Source organism: Podarcis gaigeae, assembly GCF_964106915.1.
Source record: "Podarcis gaigeae genome assembly, chromosome: 9".
Taxonomy (NCBI): Eukaryota; Metazoa; Chordata; class Lepidosauria; order Squamata; family Lacertidae; genus Podarcis; species Podarcis gaigeae.
In genome coordinates, this window is record NC_139685.1 from 79,514,457 (window position 1) to 79,542,321 (window position 27,865).

The window sequence follows — 27,865 nt, forward strand, 5'->3', positions numbered from 1 at the left end:
GGTGTGGCTGGCCTATGCCATTCCCCCCTTTCCCTGCCGTGGCCCATGCCCCACACCATCCTCTGTGGTTCAGGAGGGGCTGGGGCTGCTGGACAGGGCTCCTCAGGATGGCTGCAGGCAGGCGTGGGATGGGCTGTAATGAGAATGCGATTCCTACATTGCAGGGGATTGCCCTAGATGACCTTTGGGGGTCCCTTCCAACCCTACAATCTTATGAGATGTGGCCACAAGGCTGGCAGAATGCACAGGTCTGAGGAGGGTCCCTGGGGAGACGGGGGTTGGTTGGGTTGGCACAGATCACCGCTAATGTGCAGAGTCCTTAAGATTACGACTCCATGGCACATTATAATAATATAATAATTTATTATTTATACCCCGCCCATCTGGCTGGGTTTTCCCAGCCACTCTGGGCGGCTTCCAATAGAACACTAAAATACAAAATTTCAAGCTGCTTAAAGCAAAGGCAAAGGGAAGGTGCCTAAGGAGAGAGGCAGGTCACGCAAGAGGAGACTGCTGCTGGATGAGGCCCCTGGCCCACCTAATCCAGCATCCTGTTTGCACAGGGGCCAACCAGATGCCTGTTGTTTGAAACCCCTAAGCAGGATCCAAGCACAAGAGACCTCATGGCAAGTCACAATCTGAAATACAACATTAAAAACAGTTTTAACTTAATATAAAAAACAAGAGTGGGTCCATATTTGTATATTCTTCTTTTTCTTCTGGGCATCCAGCTGTCTTGAGAGGCAATGGAGTGCACCTCTGGGGGTGAAGGCAAACCACTACATCAGCAGCAGCACCAAAGTGACCTCCTTGGGGCACCAGCCTGGGCAGCGTGTCTGGAGGACCTGGGCTGCCTAGACGACAAGACCCCCCTCTTGGCCTGGCTGATGGGGTCCAAAGGAAAGCAGAGCAAGACGTTGGGCACCAGCCTGGCTGCAGGAGTTGCTGAAAGGAGGCGTATGAGGCACCTTCCAACCCTCTTAGGGACTCCACTCTGGACTTGTGGAGGGTTTAATCCTGAGCCTGTTGTCTTTGTCCATGGAGGTTTCTTGCCAGGGATACTGGAGTGGCTTGCCGGTTCCTGCTCCAGGTGGATCACGTTTGGTCAAAACACTCCACTATGACCTGTCCATCTTGGGTGGCCCTGCACGGCATAGCTCATAGCTTCTCTGAGTTATTCAAGCCCCTTCGCCATGGCAAGGCAGTGATCCATGGACTGCAAGAAGATCCAACCTCTCCATTCTGAAGGAAATCAGCTCTGAGTGCTCCCTGGAAGGACAGATCCTGAAGCTGAGGCTCCAAGACTTTGGCCACCTCATGAGAAGAGAAGACTCCCTGGAGAAGACCCTGATGTTGGGAAAGATGGAGGGCGCAAGGAGAAGGGGACGACAGAGGACGAGATGGTGGGACCGTGTTCTCGAAGCTACCAACATGAGGTTGGCAGTGGAAGACAGGAGGGCCTGGCGTGCTCTGGTCCAGGGGGTCACAAAGAGTCGGACACAACTAAACAACAACAATTACTCCTGAGCCTTTTATTTTCCCAAAGATGTCCCTCAAGGAGTGTTTTAGGGTCTGAGACAGAGGGAGCGTGGATGTTTCTCAAGTGTCCAAGACCAGGGCAAAAGCTACTTCAGGAACCTACCTGCTCCAGGAAGAGGGAGCAAGCGAGGGAGGCAGTTCCTGCTCCAGCAGACTTCCCTGCCCTCCGGTGGTCTTTGCAGCAAAGGTATCTTCCGGACGCCAGGCAAAGGGGTGGTGGGAGCCGAGGGGAGCGTCAAGGCAAAGCCAAGGGGAAGGAGAGAGGAAATCCGGAGTCCCCAGCTGGGCCCATGAGCTTTGCCTGTGATACTACACTTGATCTTAGCCAAAGGCCGAGAAGCGATGAGCTTTGCCTGTGATAGAGACAGGACTGGCGCGCCAACAGGGTGAGGGGCAAGAAGACTGGGCAGGGGGACTGGCAAGGGAGGGAGGGAGCAGGGTCTTGATTTTGCTAGCTGCTCCTTCCGCCTGTGATGTGAGAGATTCGGAGATGCTTGCTGGCTTCCCACAGGCATCTGGGTGAGGACAGGATGCTGGCTGGACTCGATGGGCCACTGGCCTGATCCAGCTGAAGCCTCTTCTGATGCGGTTCACTCCTCCCATCAGTCCCAGCCAGCAAGTCTGTGTGCTGCTGACGCTGGCAGGAGTTGCAGCCCAAAGCCTTTGGAGGGCGCCCAGTTGGAGAAGGAGGCTGGCATAGAGCGCGGGCTGAGAAACTGCCTGGCCCAACCCCGGCAGCAACGAGCAGCCAAAGCCCCCCACGCCCCTCACTGGATGCTCCCAAGTCAGATGGCGCAAGGCAGGAGAAGGCAATGAGGATGCCCTCCTCCCCAGGAGCGTAGCATGGGTTGCTGGGGCCTGGGGCCACACACAAGGGGTGGACGGGGGAAACAAAGGGAGGACACATGCGCATTCAACTGCCTAATGGCATCTGCATCACCCAAGAGGTTGCAGCCACAGAGATAAGAAAAGAAGAGCCATTAAGTTTTCTGGTTTGCATGGAGAATCCATTATCCCTGAAGCTCAGTGACGGAAGGGTGTAGCTGTATTGAGGCTGCACTGGGTGTTGAAATTTTGCACCCCTAACAATTTTGTGCCCCGGTGTCCCCCGGCCCCCTGCTATGCCACTGCTCCCCGCTCCCCACCCCCCCCCCGAGAAATGAGCCTGGTGCTGGAATGCGCTTCTTAGCTGGCCCAAGCTGGGCTTGTGTAGTTCTGCTGGACTTTGCTGACAAGGCTGGGAGTCTCGCAGCATTGTTCTTTTATTGTTCTCCTGTTCTCTGGCAGAGGCATCCCAGCAGGCGGCAGGAGAGGGGGAGAGAGGAGAGGGCAGCGCCTCTCCATCAGCTCTGGGGAAATTCTTGGCGGCTCATCTCCCATTCTTTCCCTTCCAGCTGGTCACTGCAAGAATGCTGTAACTCAGAACCGGTGCCTGGAGTTTGCTCTCTTCCTCCTCTCTCTTGGGCGTGCTTCCTTTTGTGTCGTGCCTTTTAGCCTGTCAGCTTGAGAGTGGGGGCTTCGTGCTATTTCTACACTATTTTCAACTGAACAGCACGATTTAAAAATGCTTTGAATGAAAGGATGCTGTGGGTTGGGAGCATCACTTTTCCTTTTTCATGGGACTGTGTGACTCTCAGCCTGAGCAGGGCAAACTTCAGTTTCTTGGTTTTAGATGCGCCTTCAGTCACAGAATTGTAAGAACCGGAAGGGGGCACCCATGGTCATCTAGTCCAACCCCCTGAAATGTAGGAATCACAGCCAGAGAATCCTTGACAGACGGCCACCCAACCTCTGCTAAGAAACTTCCAATGGGCTGCCCACTCCACTGTTGAACAGCTCTTGCCATCCTGAAGTTCTTCCCGATGTTGATTCGGAATCTCCTTCCTCGCACTTTGAATCCCCTGGAGTCCTCACCTGCCTGCCCCCTTCCCTTTTCGGCGAACTGCGTAGCTCTTCCTCCTCCGCCCTCCTCCCCAGCACAAATTCCCCTCTTAGTGCTGACTTTTGTCAGATGAATTCACCAACCATTGTTTCGTTGTATTTGTTTTTCCTTAGATTAAGTTGTTTGCCACTTTGGGAGTTGTTGTAGCGAAGGTCAGTTTATAAAGAAAGGTCACTAATTTTCTTTTTTCGCAAAGGGCACCGGCTACAGCGCAGCCTCGAGGACCATCGGAAACAACTCCAGACTTCTCAAGCGCAGAGCACAGTCGCAATGGGCACAAGGCCAATGAACTCCGGGGCAGGCAGAGCGTGGCTCTTGAGGAACCATGGCAGAGGCTGAGGCTTCTTCTGAGGCTTTCGAGAGCAAGACGTCTTTGCTTTCCAAAGTGTTTCTGGACCTCATGGCCCCAGGGGCAAGACCGGAAATGTGGTGGCAAAATATTAAAAAGCACGAAGATGTATCTATACACACACACAAATGCATCAGAAACAGCCAAAGGCCATCGTGTCCTCTTGAAATGTCCAAGACTTTTTCAGGGGAGTTTATCAAGTCTCTCTCCCCCCCCCCCCAACATTGTTAAATGACAGTCAGAGTAAGAACTCTGCAGAATAAAATGCCTGGACTCTAGTCGGGCATCTGACAGGCTTGTGGAACTGTGGTTTGAAAGACTGCTGGAAACAAAAGCATGGGAATTAGAGAACCCAGTTTTTGACACATGTGGCCTCTCTTTGGACACTGAGTTTGACAGACTTTGAGCTGGCATCCGGCCACATGAACTCTCATATATTAAAACATGGCTTTTGTGCCGATCACACGTCTGCCTCCAATGTGCCCCTTGGTATGCCAAACTATTCATTCAGACCCCTCAGCCCCACTGTGCAGCCAACACCACACGGGTCAAATGAGAAAAGCCTTGGCAATGCTGCGGCTCCAGTCCACACGCTCTGCCACACTTGAAGGACTCCATCGCCCGGTCCCTTATGAAGTTTGCCCAGGGGGAGGAGGCAAACTGCCTGAAGATTCACCCCACAACTTACTGGTTTGTCCAATCTACAAGGACTTAAGAGCAGCCTTGCTCAAAGAGTTAAATCCCCCAGCTGGGAGACTGAGTGGGTCTCTAACTTTTCATCAGGGGAGAGGTTCCCCCAACACTTCTGGGAGAGTGGCTTGCTTTGCTTTCGGAGAGGCAATTTTAAGAAGGAAGGCTTGTGGGGTGAAAACTTAATCTGACAGAATGCTTGGTTCTAATAATTATTTTAACTGCCTAGTACATTTTATTCTATGTATTTAGTTTTTCATAGCTTCGGCTACACAAATAAATTTGTTGTTGTTTAGTGGTTTAGTCGTGTCCGCCTCTTTGTGACCCCCTGGACCAGAGCACGCCAGGCCCTCCTGTCTTCCACTGCCTCCCGCAGTTTGGTCAAACTCATGCTGGTCTCTTCGAGAACACTGTCCCACCATCTCGTCCTCTGTCGTCCCCTTCTCCTTGTGCCCTCCATCTTTCCCAACATCAGGGTCTTTTCCAAGGAGTCTTCTCTTCTCCTGAGGTGGCCAAAGTCTTGGAGCCTCAGCTTCAGGATCTATCCTTCCAGTGAGCACTCAGGGCTGATTTCCTTCAGAATGGAGAGGTTGGATCTTCTTGCAGTCCATGGGACTCTCCAGAGTCTCCTCCAGCACCAGAATTCAAAAGCATCCATTCTTCGGCGATCAGCCTTCTTGATGGTCCAGCTCTCACTTCCATACATCACGACTGGGAAAACCACAGCTTTCAACTATACGGACCTTTGTCGCCAAGATGATGCCTCTGCTTTTTAAGATGCTGTCTAGGTTTGTCATAGTATAGAATTGTAGGATTGGAAGGGACCCCAAGGGTCATCTAGTCCAACCCCCTGCAATGCAGGCATCTTTTTCCCAGCATGGATTTTGAATCCATGACCCTGAGATTAAGAGTCTCATGCTCTGATTGAGCTACCCAACTACCGGTGGATAGATGCCCTTTGTGGATAAATAACCTTTGTGGTCTATAATCTATAGACCATTGCCCCCCCCCCCCAGTGCAGTACTGATCACTCTGGCCAGCAGCAGTGGCTCTCCAGGGTTTCCAGGAGGAAATCTCATTGGGGATGGAACCAGGGACCTTATGAATGCTGATTCTCCACCACAGAGCTACAGTCCTCATCCACATACCCACGCGCAAGGATTCACCCTGGTCACTGCTCTCCTGCACAATGGAAGTGAACTGAAGCTGCACAAGAGTGCCACCACCAGCAGAAGAGAGGCAGTGCAGTTCAGCGGTGGGAGTGTTGGACTAGGACTGGGGAAAGGCAGGTTCCAGTCCCGGCTCAGCCATGAAGCTCACTGGGTGGCCTTGAGCCGGCCTGTCTGTCTCTCAACATTATCTCCCTTGCAGGGTTGTGGCGAGGAGAAAACAGGGAGAGGGGGAAGACCCAGGCACACCACCCCGAGGTCCTTGAGAAAATGCCTGCTCTGCTCTTGTGCAGCTCAGGTTCATTTAGGCGAGGCCTGAGCCACAGATCCACGCCTGGCCTTGCATTCACAGCCAAAGTCAGAAGTGGCTGCTGGATCCGGCCAATGGCCCACCTAGGAAATAGTGTGGAATTATAACATTACCAAATACATATCCATATTTAGAGATTTCCCCGAATCCCTAGACTTCCCACCTTCCCCTCCATGGGTCCTAATGTCAACCTTTTCAACTGCATATTATTTCATCATCCAAGTCTCTCCATTTTGTCCACAGTAATTTCTACATCACAGGTGTTATTGCAATCCTGCTAAAGCTTTCATGTTTTCGGCCACTGACCCATCTAGTCCAGCCTCCTGTCCTCACAGCGGCCAGCCAATGCCCCTATGGGAAACCAGCAAGCGAGATCCCAGCCCAAGAGCTCTCTCCCCTCCCGGATGCCTGCAGAAGCATCGCTGCCTCCAAGCATAGCTAGTAGACATCCATAGCCCTCTCCTCCTCCATCAATGGGTCTCATCTGCCTTGAAAGCCATTCGTTGGTGGCCGCCACTGCCTCCTGCAGGAATGAGTTCCATAGTTTAACCAATGCCCCCCTCCCTGGCTTCCTCTCCCACGGGGGCCATCTCTGCCACCCGCCCCAGACAGCGGCAGCTCCCAGAGGATCCTTGTCCCCCTGCCTGATTGGGAGATCTTTCTCGGGGACCATGGCAGTGACCTCCGTGCGGCTCTTTTTATCAAGTCCCTCCCCCCCCCTTCCATTAAAAAGCAGCCTTTTAACTGTGGACACATTTCAGCCTCACCAGATCCGCTAATTATTGACAGTTGGTGAAGAGGAGATGTCACTTGCTCCTCCTGTTAAACTGCATCTAATTAGTAATTGCTGGTTCACTGTCATCCTCTCTCCCTGCCGCTGCGGCTGCTGCCACTGCTGCAATCCCACCCCCACTGCCGCAAATTATTAGCTCATTAACCTTTTGCTTTTCCAATGGCGCCCTGCCAGCAAGATGGCGGCTCCAACAGATTGGGGAAGAGGGAGCTATTCCCCCCTCCCTCCCTCCCTCCCTCCCTCCCCCCTCCTGGCCTGGAGATCCAGAAGGAAGCCTGTGCAGGGAACAGAATTTCAGCTGGGAGCAAACCCCCATCCGCAGAGACAGCTTGTCTCCCATCCAAACCAGGGGGAGGAGGAGGAGGAGAGAGGCTCCCAGCCTCCCCAGAGCCTCACGCCATCCCTCAAGGCCTCCCTCTTCAGGCCAGAGCCTGGCACCAGCCTGGCAGTCAAGGTGCCCCAGAGGGCTCTTTCAGCTGGGACTCAGGACTCCAGAACGGGCAGCCTCCAAGCCTTGGCCCCCAAAGGCAGGGGTCCTAGCAGAAGGCCAGCTTGGATAGCTTCCAAAGACGACTGGGGAACTGCATGGAGGACAAGGCGATGTGTGGCTACAGGCCACAATGACCACTAGCCAGGATGGCTGTGCTCCACGGCTGGAGGCAGCAACGCTTATGAATCTCAGCTGCTGGAAACTGCAGGAAGGGAGAGTCCTGCTCAGGTCTTGCTTGATGGTTTCCCCTTGGGGCATCTGGTTAGCCACACCTGGTACCTGCACCTGCCAGGTGGTTCTTTTGAACAACTTCTCTCCTGTCTGCCCCACTGGCACACACTCTGGGCTCACCGACTCAACTCCCCCTTTCAATTTTTAAGAATTATTATCATCATCACCATTTATGTTGGATTGAATCTGCATTCTGCCCATCCGCCCAAAGGTCCCCAGGGTGACCTAAAGCAACAGACAAGAGCTATTCAACGCAAGAACCCTAAAACCAACCAGGTAAATCAAATACGGCATATTGTTGTTCCGGTAGGGTCACAGTCACACCAAGCCTTGACTCTGAAGGCACCATCACCAAAAAGACCTTCGAGTCTGCCTGCAGCCTCCTAGGTGGCCTCACCAACCAGCATGGACCCCTTTTGTGGAACATTCTTCTCTCAAGATGGTCCTCACTGCTGCAGCAGCACTGAATCTGGTGCAACTGGGGTCCCCCAGGCAGGACAGTGGAGGGGGGCTGCAATGGACCACTTGGACCACCAGGTAGGCAAAGTGACCAGAAATGACCCCATTCACTACCAGAGAAGCAACCCAGGAAGGACTTGGAAAGAGATGTGGGATAGAGCAGCCCTGACCCCCTCCTGTGGAGATCTTGTGGGGATGGAGTTGGGGTTGGAGGACACACGCCCTGTGGGGAGCAGCATCGGGGCCTGATTCCTTCCCCACTGCCTTTCTGGATACTTTCTTCTTTCCAGCACGCCCAACACCCAGCCTCAGCTTGTGCCTGCTGTGCATTGGGGGCTGGGTTCCCCAGTGGTGAGGGAGGGCCTGCGCCACACTTCAGGGACAGGCAAGGAGACACCCTCTGCCGTGTTTTTCTGCAAGGCTCCCTCCCACAGCCTCTCCCACATTCAGTCTGCACCTCACAAACAGAGGAAATCATCACCATCATCCTCAGCATTCCCACATCACTTACTGGGTCTTCCAAGTGTTTCGCACACATCCTTTCGGTAAGCCTCTAAAACCCAACGGTCAACTAACATGATGCTCCTGGTTAAAAGAGGGCAGGGGGTCTCCCCAAATAATGGCATTTAGGAGAAGCATGTCTCAAAGCTGCCATTGGGGTGGCAGGCACCCCTTCTGTGCCTCCCTTGTTTTGATCACCTATAAGCAAAGTTTGAGTCTGGGATGGGACCCACGAGGCACCCACATCACACAGGTGCAGAGAGGCAGTGGAACTGTGGCAGGAGAGGAAGAGAGAGCGAGAGTCGCCTGCCACACCTTAGGCACCCAACAGTCCAAGGCCCCCAACCTTCTCAGGACCGTGGGCACATTTGGATTTTTGGGTGAGAGCCAATGGTGCCCCCACTCTGGTCATTTCTCTCCCCCTTGCCCCAGATCACCCCTACACACAGAGAGAGATACAGAAGGAGAGAAAGTGTGCATGTGCACAAACACACCAAGCTGGATTTTCCAAAAGATATGGGAAAATGTCAGATCCAACAGTATTAATCTGAACTTTGAAAAGCACAAAGAGCTGAAAGGGGAAGAGGGAAAGGAATGTCCTCCTTCAGTGCTTTGTGTTTGTCAAGGGAGGAAAAAGGTGGCAGCCATCAGCAACTTATGGCCAAGGGGGCAGGGAGCGGGGCACTCAGAGGTTTCCTGGGTGCCGGGGAAAACCTCAAGGGCCCATGGCTGTCATGCTGTCAACCCCTGAAACAGACCCTTGGCAGAGGGCAATAGATCCAGGACACAAAATAATCAGAAAGCACAAGGTCCCCCCGAGCACATGCAGAGTGTCTCCACAGAGCACAGGTCCTTCCACCCCAGCCTGCTCCCTTCCGCCCATCCGCCCGTCACCAGGAGGGAGGCGGTTGTGACACTGACCTCGGATATCTGCGGGAAGAGGCTGATGGCCAGGGGCAGCGCCAGGCCGAAGGCAGCAAGGCACACAAGACTCTGCACGGGGAGGGCCATCCGGGGCCGCGACCGCAGGAGAGCCGTTCTGCAAGAAGGAGGGCTGTTGTCGTGAGACCAGCAAGTGCAGCAGGGAGATCCCTCCTCGCCCGCCCCCCCCCAACCACCAACGCCTCCGACTCAGCAACACCTGCCTGCAAAGTGGGATCGACGCAGCTGCACAGAATCTCAGGTATACATTGCGAGGGCTTGTTGGTGCGGAGAGAGGCATGAACTGAACATGAGGGTGCCGGGAGAGCCTTGCAGCTGCAGGTGGGTGGGGCCAAAGGTGGGGTGCGGAGGGCATCTCATCCAACACCCTGTTCTCAAGGCGGCAGCCAGATGATCCCCAAGCCCACACCTGACCCCCAGCCAAGTGGGGCTCAGAGGCATCTACCTCCTCCAGCAGTGGAAGGAGAGGGCTGCCCTCGTGGCTGGAGGCCTCTGTCAGGCTTTCTTCCCACTGTGTGCCTCCCGGGACTCTGCACACCTTGCTCCCCACAATTCCTCCTCCCCAGGTCCCTGGGCCACTGAAGGGCATGTCAGCTGGCCCCACGGCCATGCGGAGCTGGAGTCAGATGCAGGTCAGGAAGAAAGAAAGCAGATCTCCACTGTCAGTGAAGTTAACTCTTGATTCAAGAAACCAAACAGACAACTCGGCCTAGTGGTCTCAGCATGCTTCCCAGCAGGTCTTGTCCCTAGGGAGCAGTTACCAGGACTGAAGGTCCCTGCCTTCCACCCTCTATAAGGCTCCTCCTCTCCCGGATGTTTCCCAAGCAGTCTCAAACTGTGCCTGCGCACCTCTGGTCTCTGTTCTGCTCTTCTCATGACCCTGTGAGTTCTTGGAGACCAGAGGAGATGGGAGCTGTTGGAGAGGGAGACCCCTTGGATTCTACAGCAGTCTCTGGACCCCCCTCCTCTGCTTCAGCCTCGGCGTCTGAACCGCTCCCTGTCACGGGCTCTTCCTTCTCACTAAACCCTGTTGCCCCTTCAGCATCCGGCACTCCTCCCTATCTTCTCCCCCTGACCTCTCCTCTGTTTCCCACCAACAGTCCCCTGGCTCTGAGCCGACTTCCTCCGGGAGTTCCCATGGGGGTTCCCTGGCTGGTGTGCCTTCCACCACTCCTCTTTGCCCAGCCAGTCTGTGACAGCATGTGGGGCTGGGCAGGCAGAGCGTGGCACCTGCTGAAGAGATCCCTGTAACAGCGCCTCTGCTTTGCAGCCCAACCTGCCATCTCCTGGTGGCCTCATCACACAGCGAGGCCCAACCTGCATTCACAGTTTGCCTGTGCTTTGGAAAGAGAATCCATGTGGCTGTGTGAATGGCACCAAGCGGGCTGGGGTCATCCCTCTGCTCCTGTTGCACATCTAGAATTTGCCTATCTCCTTGCCCTCCCTGTTCGTTAAGTTAGCTAAGGTGCATCCCCCCCCCAAAAAAAATTATAGACCACCTTTTCTCCAGGGAGCTCAAAATTACGTACATAGTTCTCCTCCTCCCCATTTAACCCCCACAACAAGCTTGAACCGGACAAAGCTGTTGGTCTTGCCGGTGCCCTTGTCATGGATGACCTTGGCCTTCATAGTTTTGTGAGGATTATATGAGGAGGAGGCTGGTCAGGCTGAGAGGCAGCGATTGGTCCAAGGTCGTGCTTCATGGCCGAAGGAGGGTTTGAACCTTCCAGGTCTCTTCCGGGTCCTAGTCCGACACTCTAGCCACTAGGTCACACGGGCTCTCTGATAGGGTCCCCCTGAGCAATGTCAAGCATTGCCAAGCATACCAGCTCCCCAAGCAGCACCAGTGGCAGCTGCGGATCTGGGCCTCCACAATGCGCCAGAGCTGGTGCTTAAAGAACCTAAGAGTTAACAGGATCAGGCCAGCAGCCCCTCTGGGCCAGCATCCTGTTCCCACAGTGGCTGTGGGAAATCTGCATCCAGGATTTGAACACAAGAGCCCTCTCCCCGCCTGCAGTTTCCAGCAACTGATAACCAGAAGCATGGCTGCCTCCGACTGTGGAAGCAGAGCATGGCCACTGTGGCTAGTAGCCATCGATGGCCCTCTCCTCCATGAATTTGTCTAATCCTCTTCTGAAGCCACCTCTGCTTCCTGCGGCAGGGAGTTCCATAGTTCATGTGCTGTGAAAAGCAGGACTTCCTTGGGCTCAAAGCCTGCACTTTCCATGCGCTCAAGGCATGCTCTGGTGCTGAGAAACTGGCCCGTGCCACCTCGCTGGGAGCCATGGCAGCGCCCGCTCCTCGCTCAGCCCCCCTGCTCCCCCTCCAGAGGCTGCACCCTTCTAATTACAGCCCTGCTGGGCTCCTCATAATCACCGCCAGGGAACGAAACCAATTTAGAGTGTTCGCTGGCTGTGGCTCCCAGGTGCGACTTCCGCCATGGGTGTTTTTAAACTCAGACCAGTTCAGATTACAATGGCTATAGCCTCCTAATTAAGAGGAGTTGTGGCCTGATTTAAAGAAAAAGCCTTAATTAACACATGAAGTGCAATGTCTTAATTGGGAACTCAGATCCTACCATTTGTAAAGTTCAGCCTAAATGACTCACAATTAACCGCCAGGGCCACCCGCTCCCGGCCTTCAGATCTCGGCTCTCCCGGCTGCAGCAAGCCCCAAGCGGGGCAAGGCTGCGTCCTTCGGGGGAACAGCCTCCCCACACTTGTTGCCTCTGAGATGCGGCCGCTGCCTTGTTAGCAGAGGCACCCCCAGTGAATTTGATGCTTTAAGAGTTAGGAAAAGTCCGGCAGCATGGATGCAGAGCACAGATCTGGGGGCCACCACTTCTCATTGCAGGAGACGTTGCAGAATTGCTAAGGCAGCTGCACCCAGTATGGCAAATGGACCAGATCTGCCTCCTTTGAGACTCTGCCTGGATCTGGTAGCAGAGGAGGAAGAGGAGGAGGAGGAGACCCCAGTGTGGCCACCTTGCCCCCAAGGTTTGCCCCACATCTCTGTTTCCCCTTTTTTCTTTTTTGAGCCTGTGGCATATCTGACGCTTTGAAAAAGTGTTGTGGGCACTGCCACAAATATGGCTGCCATGGGGAAGCGGCAAGCCACAACGTGACAAGAAGTCAAATCCAGTTAAAAAACAACAACTGGTCCTCTTGAATGTGCACAGGTTTTATATGGGATCCCCAAAGACTACCACTAAAGTTACAAGTTTTCATAGCACTGTTCAATGTCTGGATAAAATACAAAGACTTACTTGAAAACAAAACCCCAAGGTGGCTATCACCTATGGAAGCGAAGGCTTTGAAAAAACTTAACATGGAGGCCAATTGGCCAAAATATTGGGAAATCTTGGAACAAATTGAGGGGGACAAATTGAAATTGCAGAGTTATGAGAAACTTAAAGATAAGGTGTGAGACTGGCTTCATTACTTTCAAATAAGGGAGGCCTATAATTTGGACAAAAAGATTGGCTTCCAGGTGGAAAAGTCAAAACTAGAAACAGAACTGTTAGAACCCAAAGCTAAGACACTATCAAGAATGTATAACTTGCTGTTGAAATGGAATACTGAGGATGAAACGGTAAAATCTGCTATGATAAAATGGGCGCAAGATATTGGACATAACATTTTGTTCGCTGACTGGGAAAAGTTGTGGACCACAGGTATGAAATTTACGACATCTAATGCCCTAAGAGAGAATATTATGAAAATGATGTACAGGTGGTACATGACTCCAGTCAAGCTTGCAAAAATTTATCATTTGCCCGATAATAAATGTTGGAAATGTAAAGAAACTGAAGGAACTTTCTTTCACCTTTGGTGGACGTGCCCAAGGATTAAGGCTTTCTGGGAAATGATCTATAATGAACTGAAAAAGGTATTTAAGTACACTTTCCCTAAGAAACCAGAGGCCTTTCTCCTGGGCATAGTTGGCCAATTGGTGCCAAAGAAGGATAGAACTTTCTTTATGTATGCTACAGCAGCAGCAAGAATACTCATCGCAAAGCATTGGAAGACACAAGACCTACCCACCCTGGAAGAATGGCAGATGCAAGTAATGGACTATATGGAAATGGCGAAAATGACTGGCAGAATCCGAGACCAGGGAGAAGAGTTGGTGGAAGAAGATTGGAGGAAATTTAAAATCTATTTACAGAAATATTGTAAAATTTTTGAATGTTGATGACATTGAAATGAAATGAAGGGGTTCTAGTAATAAGGTAAAATGTAAGATTGGATTGATATTAGATGAAAACCTGAAGCTATAATATGTGAGGAAAAATAATTAAGGATAAACTAACAGGATATGAATTTGCTGAACCAATTTTTAAATGGAATACAAAAAAGGGAGGCGTGAGGAAGTCAGAAAAATAAGTTAATCAAAGATGAGAAATTAAAAAAGAGGGATTTTTGTTTCTTGTGTTTTCTTTTTCTATGTTAAATGTTTGTATTTTTGTACTTTTGTATTTTTGTGTTTTTGTATTCTTCTTGTGTTTTTTCTATTTGTTGCTTTATAACTTCTTTATTGTTAAAACTTAATAAAATATTATTCAAAAAAAAAGTTTTCATAATATTGTAGTGCAATATTAATTTAAGAAATGTGGAAGAAGTAAGTAAAACGGAGGATTATCAGACAAGCTGAGGGAAGTCAAAAAGGAGAAATTGGTGATAAATAAGATGTTTGGACTGTATAATTTTGTATTGGAAAATCAATAAAAATATTTATTAAAAAAAATAAAGTTAAAGTTTTCATTGGTCATTGGGTCAGTAAAATAACAGATTCTGAGTTTGGCACACACATAGCTCACCCGATGGCACAACCACATGGATCCAGCACAGATCCTTAAAGATTCCCTGATTGTGACAATGGATTCCCCTGAAAACTGTAATCAAATCACAGGCCACCTCTGTGTTCACAGAGGCACACTGCGATTTGTTGTTTTGTTGGCATGTCATTTAAAAACCACAAAGATCCACGAGGATCTTTGGAGCAGTGACAGTGCTGGCAGACCTGTGACTTTGACCATGCATAAAACAGGAGCTTCTACTCGGTGATGGTTCCTGGGTGGAGGAATCATGCAGATTCAAGAGGGAGTATTCACGGGGGAGAGGGATGCTCTGCTCTGCCTGCACAGCAACAATGCTTCCGAATACCTGGGAAAGGATCCTGCCTGTGGGTTTTCCCATAGGGACATCTGGTTGGCCCCTGTGAGAAGAGGATGCTGGACTAGATGGGCCACTGGCCTGATCCAGAAGGCTATCCTTATATTCTTAGTTTTCATAAACTCCATCAATGGGTAGAACAAAGAGATGCAATGTCTGGTTGTAAGAACAAAGCAGCAGTGTAAATAATGCTCTCCTTTTTTTTTTGTAAATTCACATGGTTATGGTCATATGTCCACCATTGTTTGCGAAATATATGATGTGGGAAACTGGATTTAAATCTCCCCTTTTCCTTGGCTGATTTTAACTGCCTCAGATTAACTCAATCTACCCACCCAGAAACCCTTTGCTGGTGCCTGCGCTGTGCTGGGCTCCTGTTTTCTTGCAAGTGCTCCCAGCGGCTAGTGATTCCCGCTCTGATCCTCAACACCGCTGCCTCGAGGGCTTGCTCCTGCCAGACTTTGGCCCTTGCTGCAGGTCCTGACAAGACCTAAGACTGCTGTGGGGGGCAAGCGAGTCTAAAATCGGAAGGCCTCCTAGTCTCTGCTTCCTCTACGATGACACACATACAAAAAGTTATGCAGACAGTACACCTGCTCCGCAGACACAGCGCATCGCAGATCTTGCAAATACACCTTCATTCAACTTTCAGCACGTCGCCAATTGTGGTTCGCATTTTGCATAATGTGGCAGCTGGCTGCCGGCGTTTTCAGGGGGCTCTGCAAAGTCTTCCATATGGAAGTTGCTCTCGGAACTCCGATGGAGTTATCGGGTTTCGTGCTCCAGAATGGCACTTGCCTCTGAGAAGGTGTGAGATGCTAAACTAAATATGACAGGAGCTAACCGAAGGCTCCCAAACTGACAGATTCGGGGCGGGGCGGGAAAGTGTCATGTTTATATTAAACAGAGCTGCCACCGATGCATCGATTCCGAGGCGGGGGGGGGGGGGGAGCTGGCAAAGGGGCAGGGTGGGCGAGAGGGCACAGGGCACCAGGTGGACCTTCCCCACAGACCGCTGGCTGGAGAGCCGGCAAAGACCCGTGTGGACAGAAGCAGCTGCTGCAGGGCTGGAATCACAGAATTATTGAGGTGGAAGAGACCCAAGGAGCCATCTAGCTAAAACCGACTGCAGTGCAGGAATCACAGGCTGCCAGCAAGGAGCACTGGAAGTCATCCAGAACACAGAAACGGCACACGGGTCTAAACCCTGTGGCATCAGGAAGAAGTTGGGGTACACACACATACCCCAAACCGCACAGGACTCCTTGGGATTAAATTCCTGGGAGGGGGGCAAGAGAGCTTTTGAGCCCACATTCCCTTCTGGACAACCTTGGGGATGGGGCCATGCCAGTGGTTGGCGGGACGAGAGGCAAAAGTGGGAGGAGCAATGAATTAGGCTTCACCTGCGAAGAACCAGGTAAGCTTCTGTCCTCCATCCAGGGGCCCAAGCAGTGTTCAGGGACACATTCCAGCCAGGCATAAGCACTTGGGGCGTGGCATGGGGAAGGATGTGGCCAGGGGAGAGTGCTGAGGGCCAGACAGGGGGGATGGCGGTCCGGTTTTGGCCTGAGGTTCCCCACCAGAAACTCCTCTTGAGATGGAGGACTGCAGCTAGTGAATAAGCATAGACTTCTTCAAGATGGAAATGCTTCATCTTATTCTTCATTTACTTGCAGTGGAACAGATTCCCTTGGAAGGAAGAGGGCTCTCCTTCTTTGGAGGTTTTTAAATGGTGGTTGGGTGGCCAGGGATTCTTCAGCTGTGATCCCTGCCTTGCCGGGGGTTAGACTGGATAACCCTTGGGGTCCCTCTCAACTCTCCTATTCTTTGATCTTGGAACCATCCACAGGGAGATCCATGAGGCCGATTTCCCTGTTCTGGACCTGGACTCCCCACATGTGATTTGGTGGCTTCCTCAAATAGGAGCCTCCTGATTTCTACGCAAGCGTCAACGGACGGGGCTTGCGGGGAAGGTTGTGGCCTTGCAGCTTGAGCATCACCAGGCTGGGCTCGAAATAGACGTTGCCTGGCTGGGCTGGGAGCTTCCCTGGAGTGTCCGAGCCGCAGGAGAGAAGCCCACCAGTGGGAACAACATGCAGCAGCCTGGAGAACAAGGAACAGCATCTCCAGGAGCTGGAATGCGCAGCGGGAGGGAAAGAGGAGGAGGGACGCCAAGAAGCCTGGGAGAGACGGAGGAGGCCATGGGCGCCTCCAGATGGAGAGAGGTAAAGGGAGGGGGCCTGGAAGGAGGGAGGGGCTGCTGGGTCCAAGCAGAGACCCGCCCCCACCTTCACCACTGCAAGGATCATCAGGATCTGTGCTGATCTTAAATCCAGGAAGATCACAGCAACCCCCAACAGCTGAGAAATGGGAGCTGCTCCAGTTGCTGGAAACCCCAGGAGGCGAGAGTTGCTCTTGTGCTTCAGTCCTGCTTGCAGGTTTCCCACTGGGGCATCTGGTCAGCCACTGGGAGAACAGGATCCTGGACTAGACTGGCCACCCGCCTGGTCCAGCAGACCCACTTGCAGCAGCTGTGCCTCACAGCAGATTCTCCAAAATTGTTTGTAAGAGTCTGGTTGATTTTCCTTGCATTTTCTTAGGAATGTTTTCCATTATTTATATAACTCACTTTGGGGTTGTTGTTTTTTGCAGGGGGTGGGGATTAGGCGTAAATTTTGTTAAATAACCAATAAAGTGAAACGTGCTTCTTTTTCAAGACAAATCCTAGGACGCCGGGTCTCAGCCCCTGGGCGCGTGAAGAGTGCCTCTGGGCTTTGTCAAGAGCGCACTTCTCTCTCACTCCAGTTTAACCACATCTGGAACATGGGGCGGGGGGGCATTTCCAGCTCATCCATTAGGTGTGGTTTCGGCACTGCCTGGCTCCTTCTTTTAGAAGCCGTCTCCTGGCTCTCTGCCCATTTCAGATTTCAATCAGTCAGCTAATTAAGGAGGTTTAATTAATACTTGCTTCAAAATGATGGAACTATTTGTAATGATAATTTACTTTCAAAACGCGTCACCTTCCATGTTGCCTGTCAAGGAACAGCGCAAGGGGACCTTGGGCCTTCCGTGGCTGGCTGGCACAGGCTTGCCTGAGCAAGACGTGGTTGGGCAAAGGAGAGCCCAGAAAGACCCCACTCCAGGCAGAAAGACCCTGCAGAAAGCTCCTGTTGCTCTTAACAGAAGGGCTGATGGGAGATGGAGTCCCCAGTTTCTGGAGGGCAGCAGGCTGGGAAAGGCCGCTGCAGGACCTAAAAGCTGCCGTGGTTCTGGGTTCACCCCCCTTCCCAGCCATTCCCTCCTTGGGAGGCCCTGATCCAAGCACTCGCTCGGCCTCGGCAGCAGGGAGGCAGGGAGCTTTGATGTCCCTCGGAAGGTGGCAGAGTCTCCATCCTTGGAGGTTCTCAAGAGGTTGGGTGGCCGTCTGTTGGGGCTGTCAAACTGTGATTCCTGCACTGCATGGGGGGGTTGGACTAAATGATCCTGAGGGGTCCCTTCCACTTCTACAATTCAATGATCAAAATACTGAAAAGCAAGAACGAAATGGGCTGCTCTGTGGCAAGGCCCTCGAAAGGGCTCTGTGGGGCAGCGGCTGCCACCATCCCGGAGTAAATTAGGAAAGTGGCAATTCCTGTATTGCAGGGGGTTGGGCTAGACGTCCCTTGGGCGTCCCTTCACATGGTTCTAGAGTGCCCTTTGCTCTTGGGGGCAATGCCACCACTCCTCTGATCCCAGCCATGTAGGGGAGGGGAGTTCCTTCCCTCCTTCCTTTCCGAGCATCGCCCCTCGCCCACCCCAGACACCCGCCACTTACTTTTCCAGTAGAGACATGACGATGGGAGGTAGAACCAGTATAGGCATCGGCAGGACCACTCTGGTCAGGGCCGTCTCTAGCAGTGCCTGGGGGGGGGGGGAGGGGACCAGAAGAAAGAGAAACAGTCACTTCGAGTGCAGACTGAAGTAGAATAATAATAATAAAATAATCATAACATTTTATTTATATCTCGCCCTCCCCAGCCGAAGCCGGGCTCAAAGCAGCTAAGAACAGTAAAATAATGCAGAATAATACAGAAACTCATCACACACAATTCTGCATGCAATTCTACAGAACTTCCCAAAGACAAAACAGAAGAACAAGACATTTATATTCCACCAAGTGTCTGTTTCTTTAAATAATAGTCTTTACATCATACATACAATACTAAAATCATGCTTTTTGGCTTTGGGCAAGAGACACGCTGCCCTGGGCAGTTTGACTTCACCCCAGGAGGCGAACTCCATTGTCTCTCGAGATAGACAGGTGCCAACAACAATATTATGTGGCACCTGTAACGGAGCCAGTTCTGCCACCAGTGTGGGCACTTGAGCATCAAACATGCTCAGGCTGCAACCCAAACTCCGTAGAGCCTTCGCCCCAAAGCTTCTCAAGCTGCTACCCTTTGTGGGGGCTTGGCATGTGTTTTACTGCCCCAGGGGCCAGGGCTGCCGATGGCCACTCTCAGCTCTGGTGGCAGTTCAGTCCTGGTCTCACGCTACAGAAACAGAAGGCTGGGTGAGTGAGGGGGACAGAGCATCCTATCCCGCTTCCACCTGGGTCCACAGCGGGATTCCCCTCCTGCCCCCTCCTTGCCAAAGTTCAAGAAAGGCAGGACTGAGCAAAAGTGAAACCCACTATGGTGCCTGGCGAGCAGATGGCTTCAGGCAGCACCAGCAAGTGAGCAGTAAGCTCAGCATCACACGCAGCAAAGCCCAGCACTTATAAAAATAAAAAGCAGCCTTGGGAGGCTGCGGTTTGGGGCAAAGGAGCAGCAGGAGGCCTGCGCAGCAGTCACATGACTTCCTCAAACACGGCTAATTGAAAGAGATTGCATGGATTTTCATCGGACAGGTGTCAGTCCTCTGCTCAGGCAAAAGGGGCCGAAAGAGGATTCTTTCGGGCTCCGACCCTCCACCCAACACAATGGCAATAATAATAATAATAATAATTTATATGCCACCCATCTGACTGATTATTCAGATGAGTGGCATATAAATACAGTGGTACCTCTGGATGCGAACAGGATCCGTTCGGGAGCCCTGTTCGCATCCTGAAGCGAACGTAAGACGCAACTGCACGTCTGCGCATGCGTGGGTTTGCTTTTCGCCGCTTCCGTGCATGACGTCATTTTGAGCATCTGCGCATGCGCGAGCGGCAAAACCCGGAAGTAACACACTCCGTTACTTCTGGGTCGCTGCGGAGCGCAACCCGAAAATATTTAAGCTGAAGCATATTCATCCCGAGGTATGACTGATTATTATTATTAGTATTATTAGTATTATTATTGCCCTTGGCCAAGTCAGTCCAAAGCGCCTGTGCTTCACGTGGGTTTTCTCAGGCACAAGCTGAGGATGCAAAGGGCCAAGGAAAAGAAGAACGGGAAAGTCCCAGCGCAGTTGTGCGCAGATGGCGGAGTTCAGGAGGCTCCTAAGGAAACCAGCCAGGTGTTGGAGGCAGCCTGGAAACAGCTGGCGCATCTTTCCAGAGGCAGTTGCTAATGAATTCCAGGAAGGCGGGGGTTAAAAAGTCCTGCAGTTTCCTCCCACTCACTTTTTAAAAAATTAAATAATTAAAAATAAAGCTGTGTGTTTTCTCTGCCTGCCTGGAGTTGCACTTGAGGTTCTCCTGTTCTTCCTGGGCAACCACAGAGGGGAGCAAAAGGGGCATCTAGAAGCACTGAAAGCCTCTGCTCTGCCTCTCCGGAGATCCTGAAACGAGTTCCCTCTTCCTAAGCGCAGAGACAAGAGCGCTTTGCTCCTCCGTCGCTGCTCTGGCCGCACAGGCCCACCAGAGGGGGCTGCGGGGGCAACGGCGCATGGCTCAGAAAAGACGCTCTTCTGGCTAGAATGCGTGGGGGGGGGGATGCAAAAGGAAAGCTCTCGCAGGCTGCCCTTTCGACCTGCCGCCTGGCACCCTCTGCAGGCAGGGGGAGCCTCACGTGTAAAGGCTGACCAAGCCCGTTGGACAACAAAGAATGGAGCTCTGGCTTGTGGAACTCCCTGCCACTAGAGACTCAGCTGGCACCTTCTGTGCAGACTTTTATACGCCCGCTGAAAACTTTCCCATTCTGCTAGGCCTATGCAGGTCATGAATACACCCTTCCCCAGAGGCTAGCTGATGTCTGGTATTAGTTTTTTATGGTTTTTATTGTATGGCTTTATGCCTTACTGTAAACCACTTTGATGTATGTGTATGTATGTATGTATGTATGTATGTATGTATGTAAACCACCTTCCATCTCAGGGCAGTTCACAACATAAAAATACAAGGAACACCCACCCCAAAATACATAATGAAAACAAGGTGGGGGGAAGCAAACCAATAACCCCCCTCTCTCCCACTATGAAATAGTGGCATAGAAATATTTTTTAACAAATAAATAGAAACCTCCAGCTGCTCGCAGGCCCCTTCCCTGGGAGCGACAGGACCTGCTGCTGTTCCCTCGCTCTCAGAGGGAATTGTACCAGGCGGCGGGTGGGCAAGAAACATGGCTGCCTGGAGAACGGGGTGTGTGTGTGGATTCAAATAAATAAAAAATAAAAATAAAACCAGGTGACAGGAAGATTTGCGTGCAAAACACCCCCAGGCAGGGAGGCTCGATGATTTTCGGATCCTTCTAAAAGTGTGTGTGGAGAGAGAAAGAGTTTTAAGAAGGGCAGAGGCAGCTATTGGGCCCTTGGACCACTGCATAATAAGTCAACGTCTAGCTCTGTTATTTCTACTGGATCAGAGTCCTCCTGGACGATGGATGTGCAGGGGTCTTTTAACGGACTGAGTAGACTGAACAGAGTGATCGATTTTGAGCTATTTTTTGGGGGGGGGAAGCGTGATTGCGTGTGCATGCATGTGAACATAATAGTGTTCAGCATATTTTTAAGTTGCTGTTTTGTAAATGCTGTTTTATAGATTATGTTTTATGGATTTGTTAATTATACATAATATGATTTTTGCTGTACCTGTGATGCTCTCTTATGCTATTGTCATTTACTGTTTTGTAAGCCGTGTTGGGATTTGTCTGACTGGAAAGTGGCACAGAAATGTCATCCATCCATCAATCCATCAATCAATCAATCAATCATGGACCTGCAGGACTGCGGATTCTGAAGTGGGGTCCTGGTGTGGCTTGCCTGGATCAGATCAAGTGAGTCTGCTTTAGAATCTGCATTCTGTGGATTCCTCCTCCTCCATCCTTCTTGGCCTACCCCACCCCGCAACCCTCCCAGTGCATGAATCCACGGGCCAAAGCGATCCTGATTCACCCACGGGAATCCCACAGCACCTACATGTTTGGCAGCAATTCTGGAAGACCCGACCCTGTTCCCATCGCTGTCCAGGACGTCGATCCCCTCCTCCAGCTCCGTGTGTCTCATCAGGACCACGTTGCAAATATTGGCACTGGCTGCGAGGGGAAGAAAAGGAGAGCACAATCGGCGGTCAGGATCAGGCCGTGCCATGAAGGGAACTCTTTATTCAAAGAAACGAAACAGCTCAGGCTTCGTGAGCACAGCATCTCTTCCCAGTAGACCTTGCCCTGATGAGGCAGACAGGAGGGGGAGGAGACCTAAGGAGCCTTCTCCTCCCCAAGCAATCAGAGACTCTGACACCTTGTCGGTCTTTGCTCCACCCTCTTCATACCGCTTCAGGTTCTGGGAGACCAGGGTGGAGGAGAGCTAGACGCACAGGAGGAGACCCCTTGGCTTCTTCAGCAGCCTGCCTCTACTCTGCCTCTTGACCCTTCTCTGCTTCTGCCTCATATTCTGGGCTGCTCTCTGCCACAGCCTCTTCCCGCTCACTAACTGCATTTAGGAGCCCCAGAATCTTATAATAGTAATAATAATAATAATAATAATAATTACTACCGTATTTTTTGCTCTATAAGACTCACTTTTTCCCTCCTAAAAAGTAAGGGGAAATGTGTGTGCATCTTACGGAGCGAATGCAGGCTGCGCAGCTATCCCAGAAGCCAGAACAGGAAGAGGAATTGTTGCTTTCACTGCGCAGCGATCCCTCTTGCTGTTCTGGCTTCTGAGATTCAGAATATTTTTTTTCTCTTGTTTTCCTCCTCCAAAAACTAGGTGCGTCTTGTGGTCTGGTGCGTCTTATAGAGCAAAAACTATGGGTATAGCCCGCCCTCTCCAGCCAAAGCCAGGCTCAGAGCGGCTAACAACAGTAAAATAATACAGCCTTCTAAAATCAATTCATTATAGAGTAATACATTGTAGGGTTGGAAGGGCCCCCCAAGGGTAATCCAGTCCAACCTCCTGCAACGCATGAATCTTAGTTGGAGAATTAGCTCTTAGCATCAGTCGGTTCTTCTGACTAAATGTTAGGGAGAATTTTCTGACAGCGGACCAGACCAGTCCCTCCGACTACCTCTTGCCTTGGCCTGGTTCCGCCTAGCCCAGCCTGATCGGCGGGCATTTCAGGCAAATCTTCAAAGCCTATATTTTCATAGCAGAAAGTTTAATTAACTGGTTTGCCCAGGATTCTGATGCAAGAGATTCCAGCCCCCAGAATAACAAAGCGGCAATTAGCAGGAAGATGACCAGAGTCCTGGCACACCATTAAGCATGTCAGTACACAAATAAAAGAAGCAGAGAACTAATGAAGGGCTGAGCAAATTAATTGCCGGCCCTCAATCAATTCTGACTCCAGTTTAAGCTCCTTCTCTTAACCCCTTGGCATAATAATAGAACAACCTGACAGAGATCCCCCCTCGCCCTGGCTGCTGGGGCCAGTGGGCTTAGTCCACAATCCAAAACATTTTCTTGTTGGTGCTGCTGATCTCTTGATGAACGGCTCAAAAGGGGCACATCTGATCTAAAAATTTCCGCAACATAAGGAAGGTCATTCCTCCTTTTCTTCTTCCTCCTCCTTCTGCTCAAAGTGCCATGCACAGAGAACAAAGAGGCCACCTTTTCCCAACCATCCCCCAGGTGCAAAGGTGTCCAGAGACACACCTGGTTCAGGTAAGCATCCCTCTCCCCCTGCCTGCCTCCTGCATACAATTATGGAATCCTCACCAGCACCCCCGTACCCAACAGTCTGGGACATCGTGAGATGCAACAAGGATGACTCTTTCTTACCTAAGTGCATGCTAAAGAGCCCAACTGCAGGTGGAGCAAGGGGACCTACCTTGCACCCAGCACAGAGAACAACCAGATGCCCCAATGGGAAGAGCCCACAAGTCAGGCTTGAGCCCCACAGCCACAACTCCCTCCCACTGGCGCTCTCCAGCCGCTGGCTGGCACTTAGAGAAAGGCTGCCTGTGACACAGCACAGCACAGCCTCATCCACCCTGAATCGGTCCAATTCCCTTGCAAAGCCACCCAATTCAATTTGCTTTCCTTGCCATCAGGCGGGCAGCGCCCATGAAACCCCAGCCACACACTGTATTTTTAAAATAGCTTTTTTAAATTCCTGTTTTTCGTAAAACAAACCAATAACCAATACCAATAACCCAAGCAGATGCAGGGAAAAGCTAAAAGAAAGATCTTCTTTTGCTATATTCATTTTTGTTAATTTGAGTGAGCCCTTTCCTATGGAGCTAGGAGTTCTGGCTCTTCCGTCTTCTTAAGTCGACCAGAGGTAAATTAAGCCCCGACAGCAAGATGAAGCCAGATTTTCCTTTTCCCTCTGAAAACTGGTAGAAATTTGCACCTTTACGTATAAATTAGCATATGCAAATTTGTACTCTGGGCCAAATAATTGGGTGCACTCTTCCCACCTTGGATCAAATCTATGCTTCCAGGTGCCATAAGAAAGCTGCAGAGATAGCGCAGGATAGTGCGCAGCCCGGAAATGATCTCTTTCAGCTTCTGCCTACTGGAAGAAGGTACAGGGTTATAAAGACTAGGACTAGCCGCCTGAGAAACAGTTTCTACCCAAATGCAATTTTGGTTTTAAATGCAGTATAAGGAGTCTCTATGGGGTACCAGAGTTTTTAGGGGGCTAACCAGGTTGGGATAGCAGGGATAGCAGGCTTGTTGGTTTTTGAATGTCTTATGCAGATTTTTTCAGTTTCGTTGTTCTGTATGGGACAATGACAATAAAGATTATGGTATTGAATCGTAAATGGGACTTTGGGGACAGCCCTTCCAAGTGCACCGTGGAAGCCCATTTTCTTTACGGAAGCAGAGAAAGAGGGGAAAGTATGCACCCCCTTACCTACAGCGGGGAATGGCACAAATCTCTGGATCAGGAGCCGGGTGGCCGGAGTAAACTGATTAGCTCTCTGGATCAGAACGTTAAGGCCCACCTGCAGGAGAAGGAAAGGGGGGGCAAAGAAGCCTTGAGGAGAGCCGGGGGGGGGGGCAGAGCAGCCACAGCCCAACCCCACAGGCCACCACCATCGGTAATATTCACAGACCGCTTAATATGCAAAGTACCTAAGCAGTTTACATAAAACACAATAAGGTCACTAAAAAAAGGGGGGGGGAGGGAAATGTACATACAACATTTAAAACCAAACATACCAAGAAAAGCCATCAGTAAAATAGCAATAGATAGCAAAACAAGCCCAGCATCTGCTGCTGGGATAACTCTGATCACAACCAGAGGTTTTACTTTCTGTGACCCTGCCAGCTCCTAACACGGAATCATTTTAATCGGTCATTCTAATCAATCAATGAACAACCTCCTCTGGGAGATCTGCACAGTTCAAACAACATGCAGTTAAAACAATCAAATGTGAAAATCTAATATGTTTTCAAAAAGCAATCCGTATGTTGACAGGGGCTGAAATCCAGCCTCCCAGATCCTCAACCTGGGAGCAAGATTCAAGAAATGGAAATTATTTTACAGAAGTTTCTTGCGTTATCTGTGTGTGTTTATTCTCCCAGGCCAGAAGCAGGAAGGTGGAGGGGGGGTGCCTACTAGGGTCCCCTCCCGCACAGGGGACTTTGAGGTGCTGGGGGGGGGGGAGAGGGAGGATTTAGGGCTTGAGGAGAGACCATTGTTTTGAGGCTCGCATCACAAAAGTGTAAAGGCCAGACCAGGGCCCGCGGGGCTGAAAGGACTGGCCCCCAGAGGCCAGCCCACCTTCCTAAGAGGCCACAGGAGGGCCGAGGGCGGTGGGTGGCCTCCTTCTTCATCTCAACCTGATTATGGGCTATCGCAGCAAATTCGCAGGCTGTCAAGGCAGCCCCTGTGTGCTGTTCCTCCTCCTCGCAAACAATTATCAAGGCGAAGGAGCAGGCATTAGGGAAAGCCACAGGGGTGCCCTCACCTAGACAGGAGGGTGAAAAATGGTGTCGCTGTGGGGGTGTAATGGCCGGGGGGGTGGAGAGAGAAGGGGGCAGCAGACGAGGGGCAGCAGAAAAGGAGCCTAGAATGAACCTGGCAGTGAATTTGCAGGGGCAGGGAAGGGGGGGTGAGGAAGCAGGCAGCTGCACAGACTGCCATCCCCCACCATCGGCCCTCCATGGGGCCCTTGGGTGTCTCATTGCTGCGGAGTTTGGGGCCACCTAGAAAAGCAAAAAAGAGGGGGAGGCTTTTGCAAGAGGTGCTCCGACTGCCTTCTCATTCCCTGAATCCACACCAACCCTGACCTCTGTATCTGCAGACTCAGAAACGTCGCCTGCTAGGCTCTGAAGGAGAACTGCCAGAGGCCACAGGAAGCAGAGACAGGGGCTAGGATTAAGAGAAGGGGGGTTCCCCCATGCACCTGGCAGAGATGGCCTGGCAGAGGTGGCGGAAGAAAGTGCCCGTCCTGCGGGCCAGATCCAGTACCCCATTCCTGCCCTACAGATTTGGCATATGGGCTACAGCAGCTTTTTGCCACACAGGTGCTCTCCAGATAGACAACGCCTTCTATGCGTCCCAGACGTAGTCCAAAACATCTGGAGGGCACCAGGCTGGGGAAGGCTGTGCTACAGAATCCTCACCTTCTTATGCAGCTGACTCACAAGCCCCCTATGCATGGATCTTGGACGCTTCTTGACTTTTCTAAACTGCTTATTGTTGTAAATGACGTGTGCAGCTGCCACTCTTCTGGGCAAGAACCATGACCTGGAAACCCTTCTCAGAGCTGCTCTTTGGCCCTCCAGGCCCTCTTCTGACACCAGTGGCCCCCGGCATTCTGCCTGCCGCCCAGGGGAGGCTGTGCACTTGCAGCGGGGGGGGGGGGGAGAGACCTGGTTTTAATTAATACAAGATCTTTTGCAGACCACTGGGAGGTGGGGAATGGCACTTGTTTTCAGGTCATCTAGTCCTAATGGGATCACCCTAGGAGGTGATTTGCTGCTAATTGACATCAGAGTGCATTTAATGAGGCCTAAGGCCTTCGAATCTGGGGAAGAAAGAAGCAGGCCATTCTCTCTCTCAATTCCAGCCCCCAACATCTTCCTTTTTCGAACAAAAGGTGTGGCATAAACACCTGTTTGAGGAACATAATCACATACCCTGTTCTCCAGGGCAAGACTCTTCTCGCCCATTGAGAGCTAGCAGTGCAAAGGAACTGAATAATGACTAGCCCTGGCAATGGGGAGGCATTGGCAAGCGACCAGGGCGCAGCCACGGCTGGCAGTGCCTCCTGCGAGGCGCCAGGTGCCAAGGCACAGTGTGCCAGCCGGCAGAGGAGGCCATCCAGAGGGGCTGGGCCCAGAGCTAGGTCTTTGCCCAGGTGCCCAGCGGTCAGAGCACACCGACAGAGAGAAGACGAAAGGGCTACCCACTGCGATCGAGACAGCACTTATGACAGCTCCCAAGTAGCCCTGGATGAACTTGGACGTTGGAGAAGGCTGCAGGAAGAAGAACAAAAGCAGCGTGTCAGCCAGAACATGCCACCTGAAGCCCAGCTCACAGGGACTGCAAATTAATAATATTACTACTACTACTACTACTACTAATAATATTTTATTTATACCCTGCCCTTCCCGGTTCAAAAACCGGGCTCAGGGCGGCTAACAACCAATTTAAAACACTTAATTGTAAAAGCAGCATAAATTCCAGTATAAAAACGTGAAAAACAATAAAATTCATACAAGAGGAAGAACATGGCGTCCTCCAGGCATGCTCTGGGCATGGCTGTGTGTGGGTGCAGATTGAGGGAAGAGATGGGACTGTGCCAGTGCCAGGGAGAGTGCCCCTCTGCACTGGTGCCCCCAGAAACATGGGGAACTTGTGCCCCACCTGTTCTGACCTGTGCGCACGCTGCAGAAGCGCCAAGGAAGGGGTCCCCACAAACAGGAGAAGAGGAAATGAACAGAGCTGAAAGATATAGCAAGGCAATACATTGCA

General features: G+C 51.4%; 1 protein-coding gene across 2 annotated transcripts in view; it reads right to left on the reverse strand.

The window, feature by feature from the left end:
* SFXN5 (sideroflexin 5) overlaps window positions 1-27,865 on the reverse strand; it is an 87,662-nt gene that overhangs the window by 16,949 nt on the left and 42,848 nt on the right. For both annotated transcript variants that reach the window (XM_083757167.1, XM_083757166.1), the window contains 5 exons: window positions 27,301-27,366; window positions 24,794-24,884; window positions 21,910-22,025; window positions 18,404-18,489; window positions 9,395-9,512 (listed from right to left, as the gene is read on the reverse strand). In XM_083757167.1, the coding sequence (XP_083613293.1) occupies window positions 9,395-9,512; window positions 18,404-18,489; window positions 21,910-22,025; window positions 24,794-24,884; window positions 27,301-27,366 (477 nt within the window). The remainder of the gene's footprint in view (window positions 1-9,394; window positions 9,513-18,403; window positions 18,490-21,909; window positions 22,026-24,793; window positions 24,885-27,300; window positions 27,367-27,865) is intronic.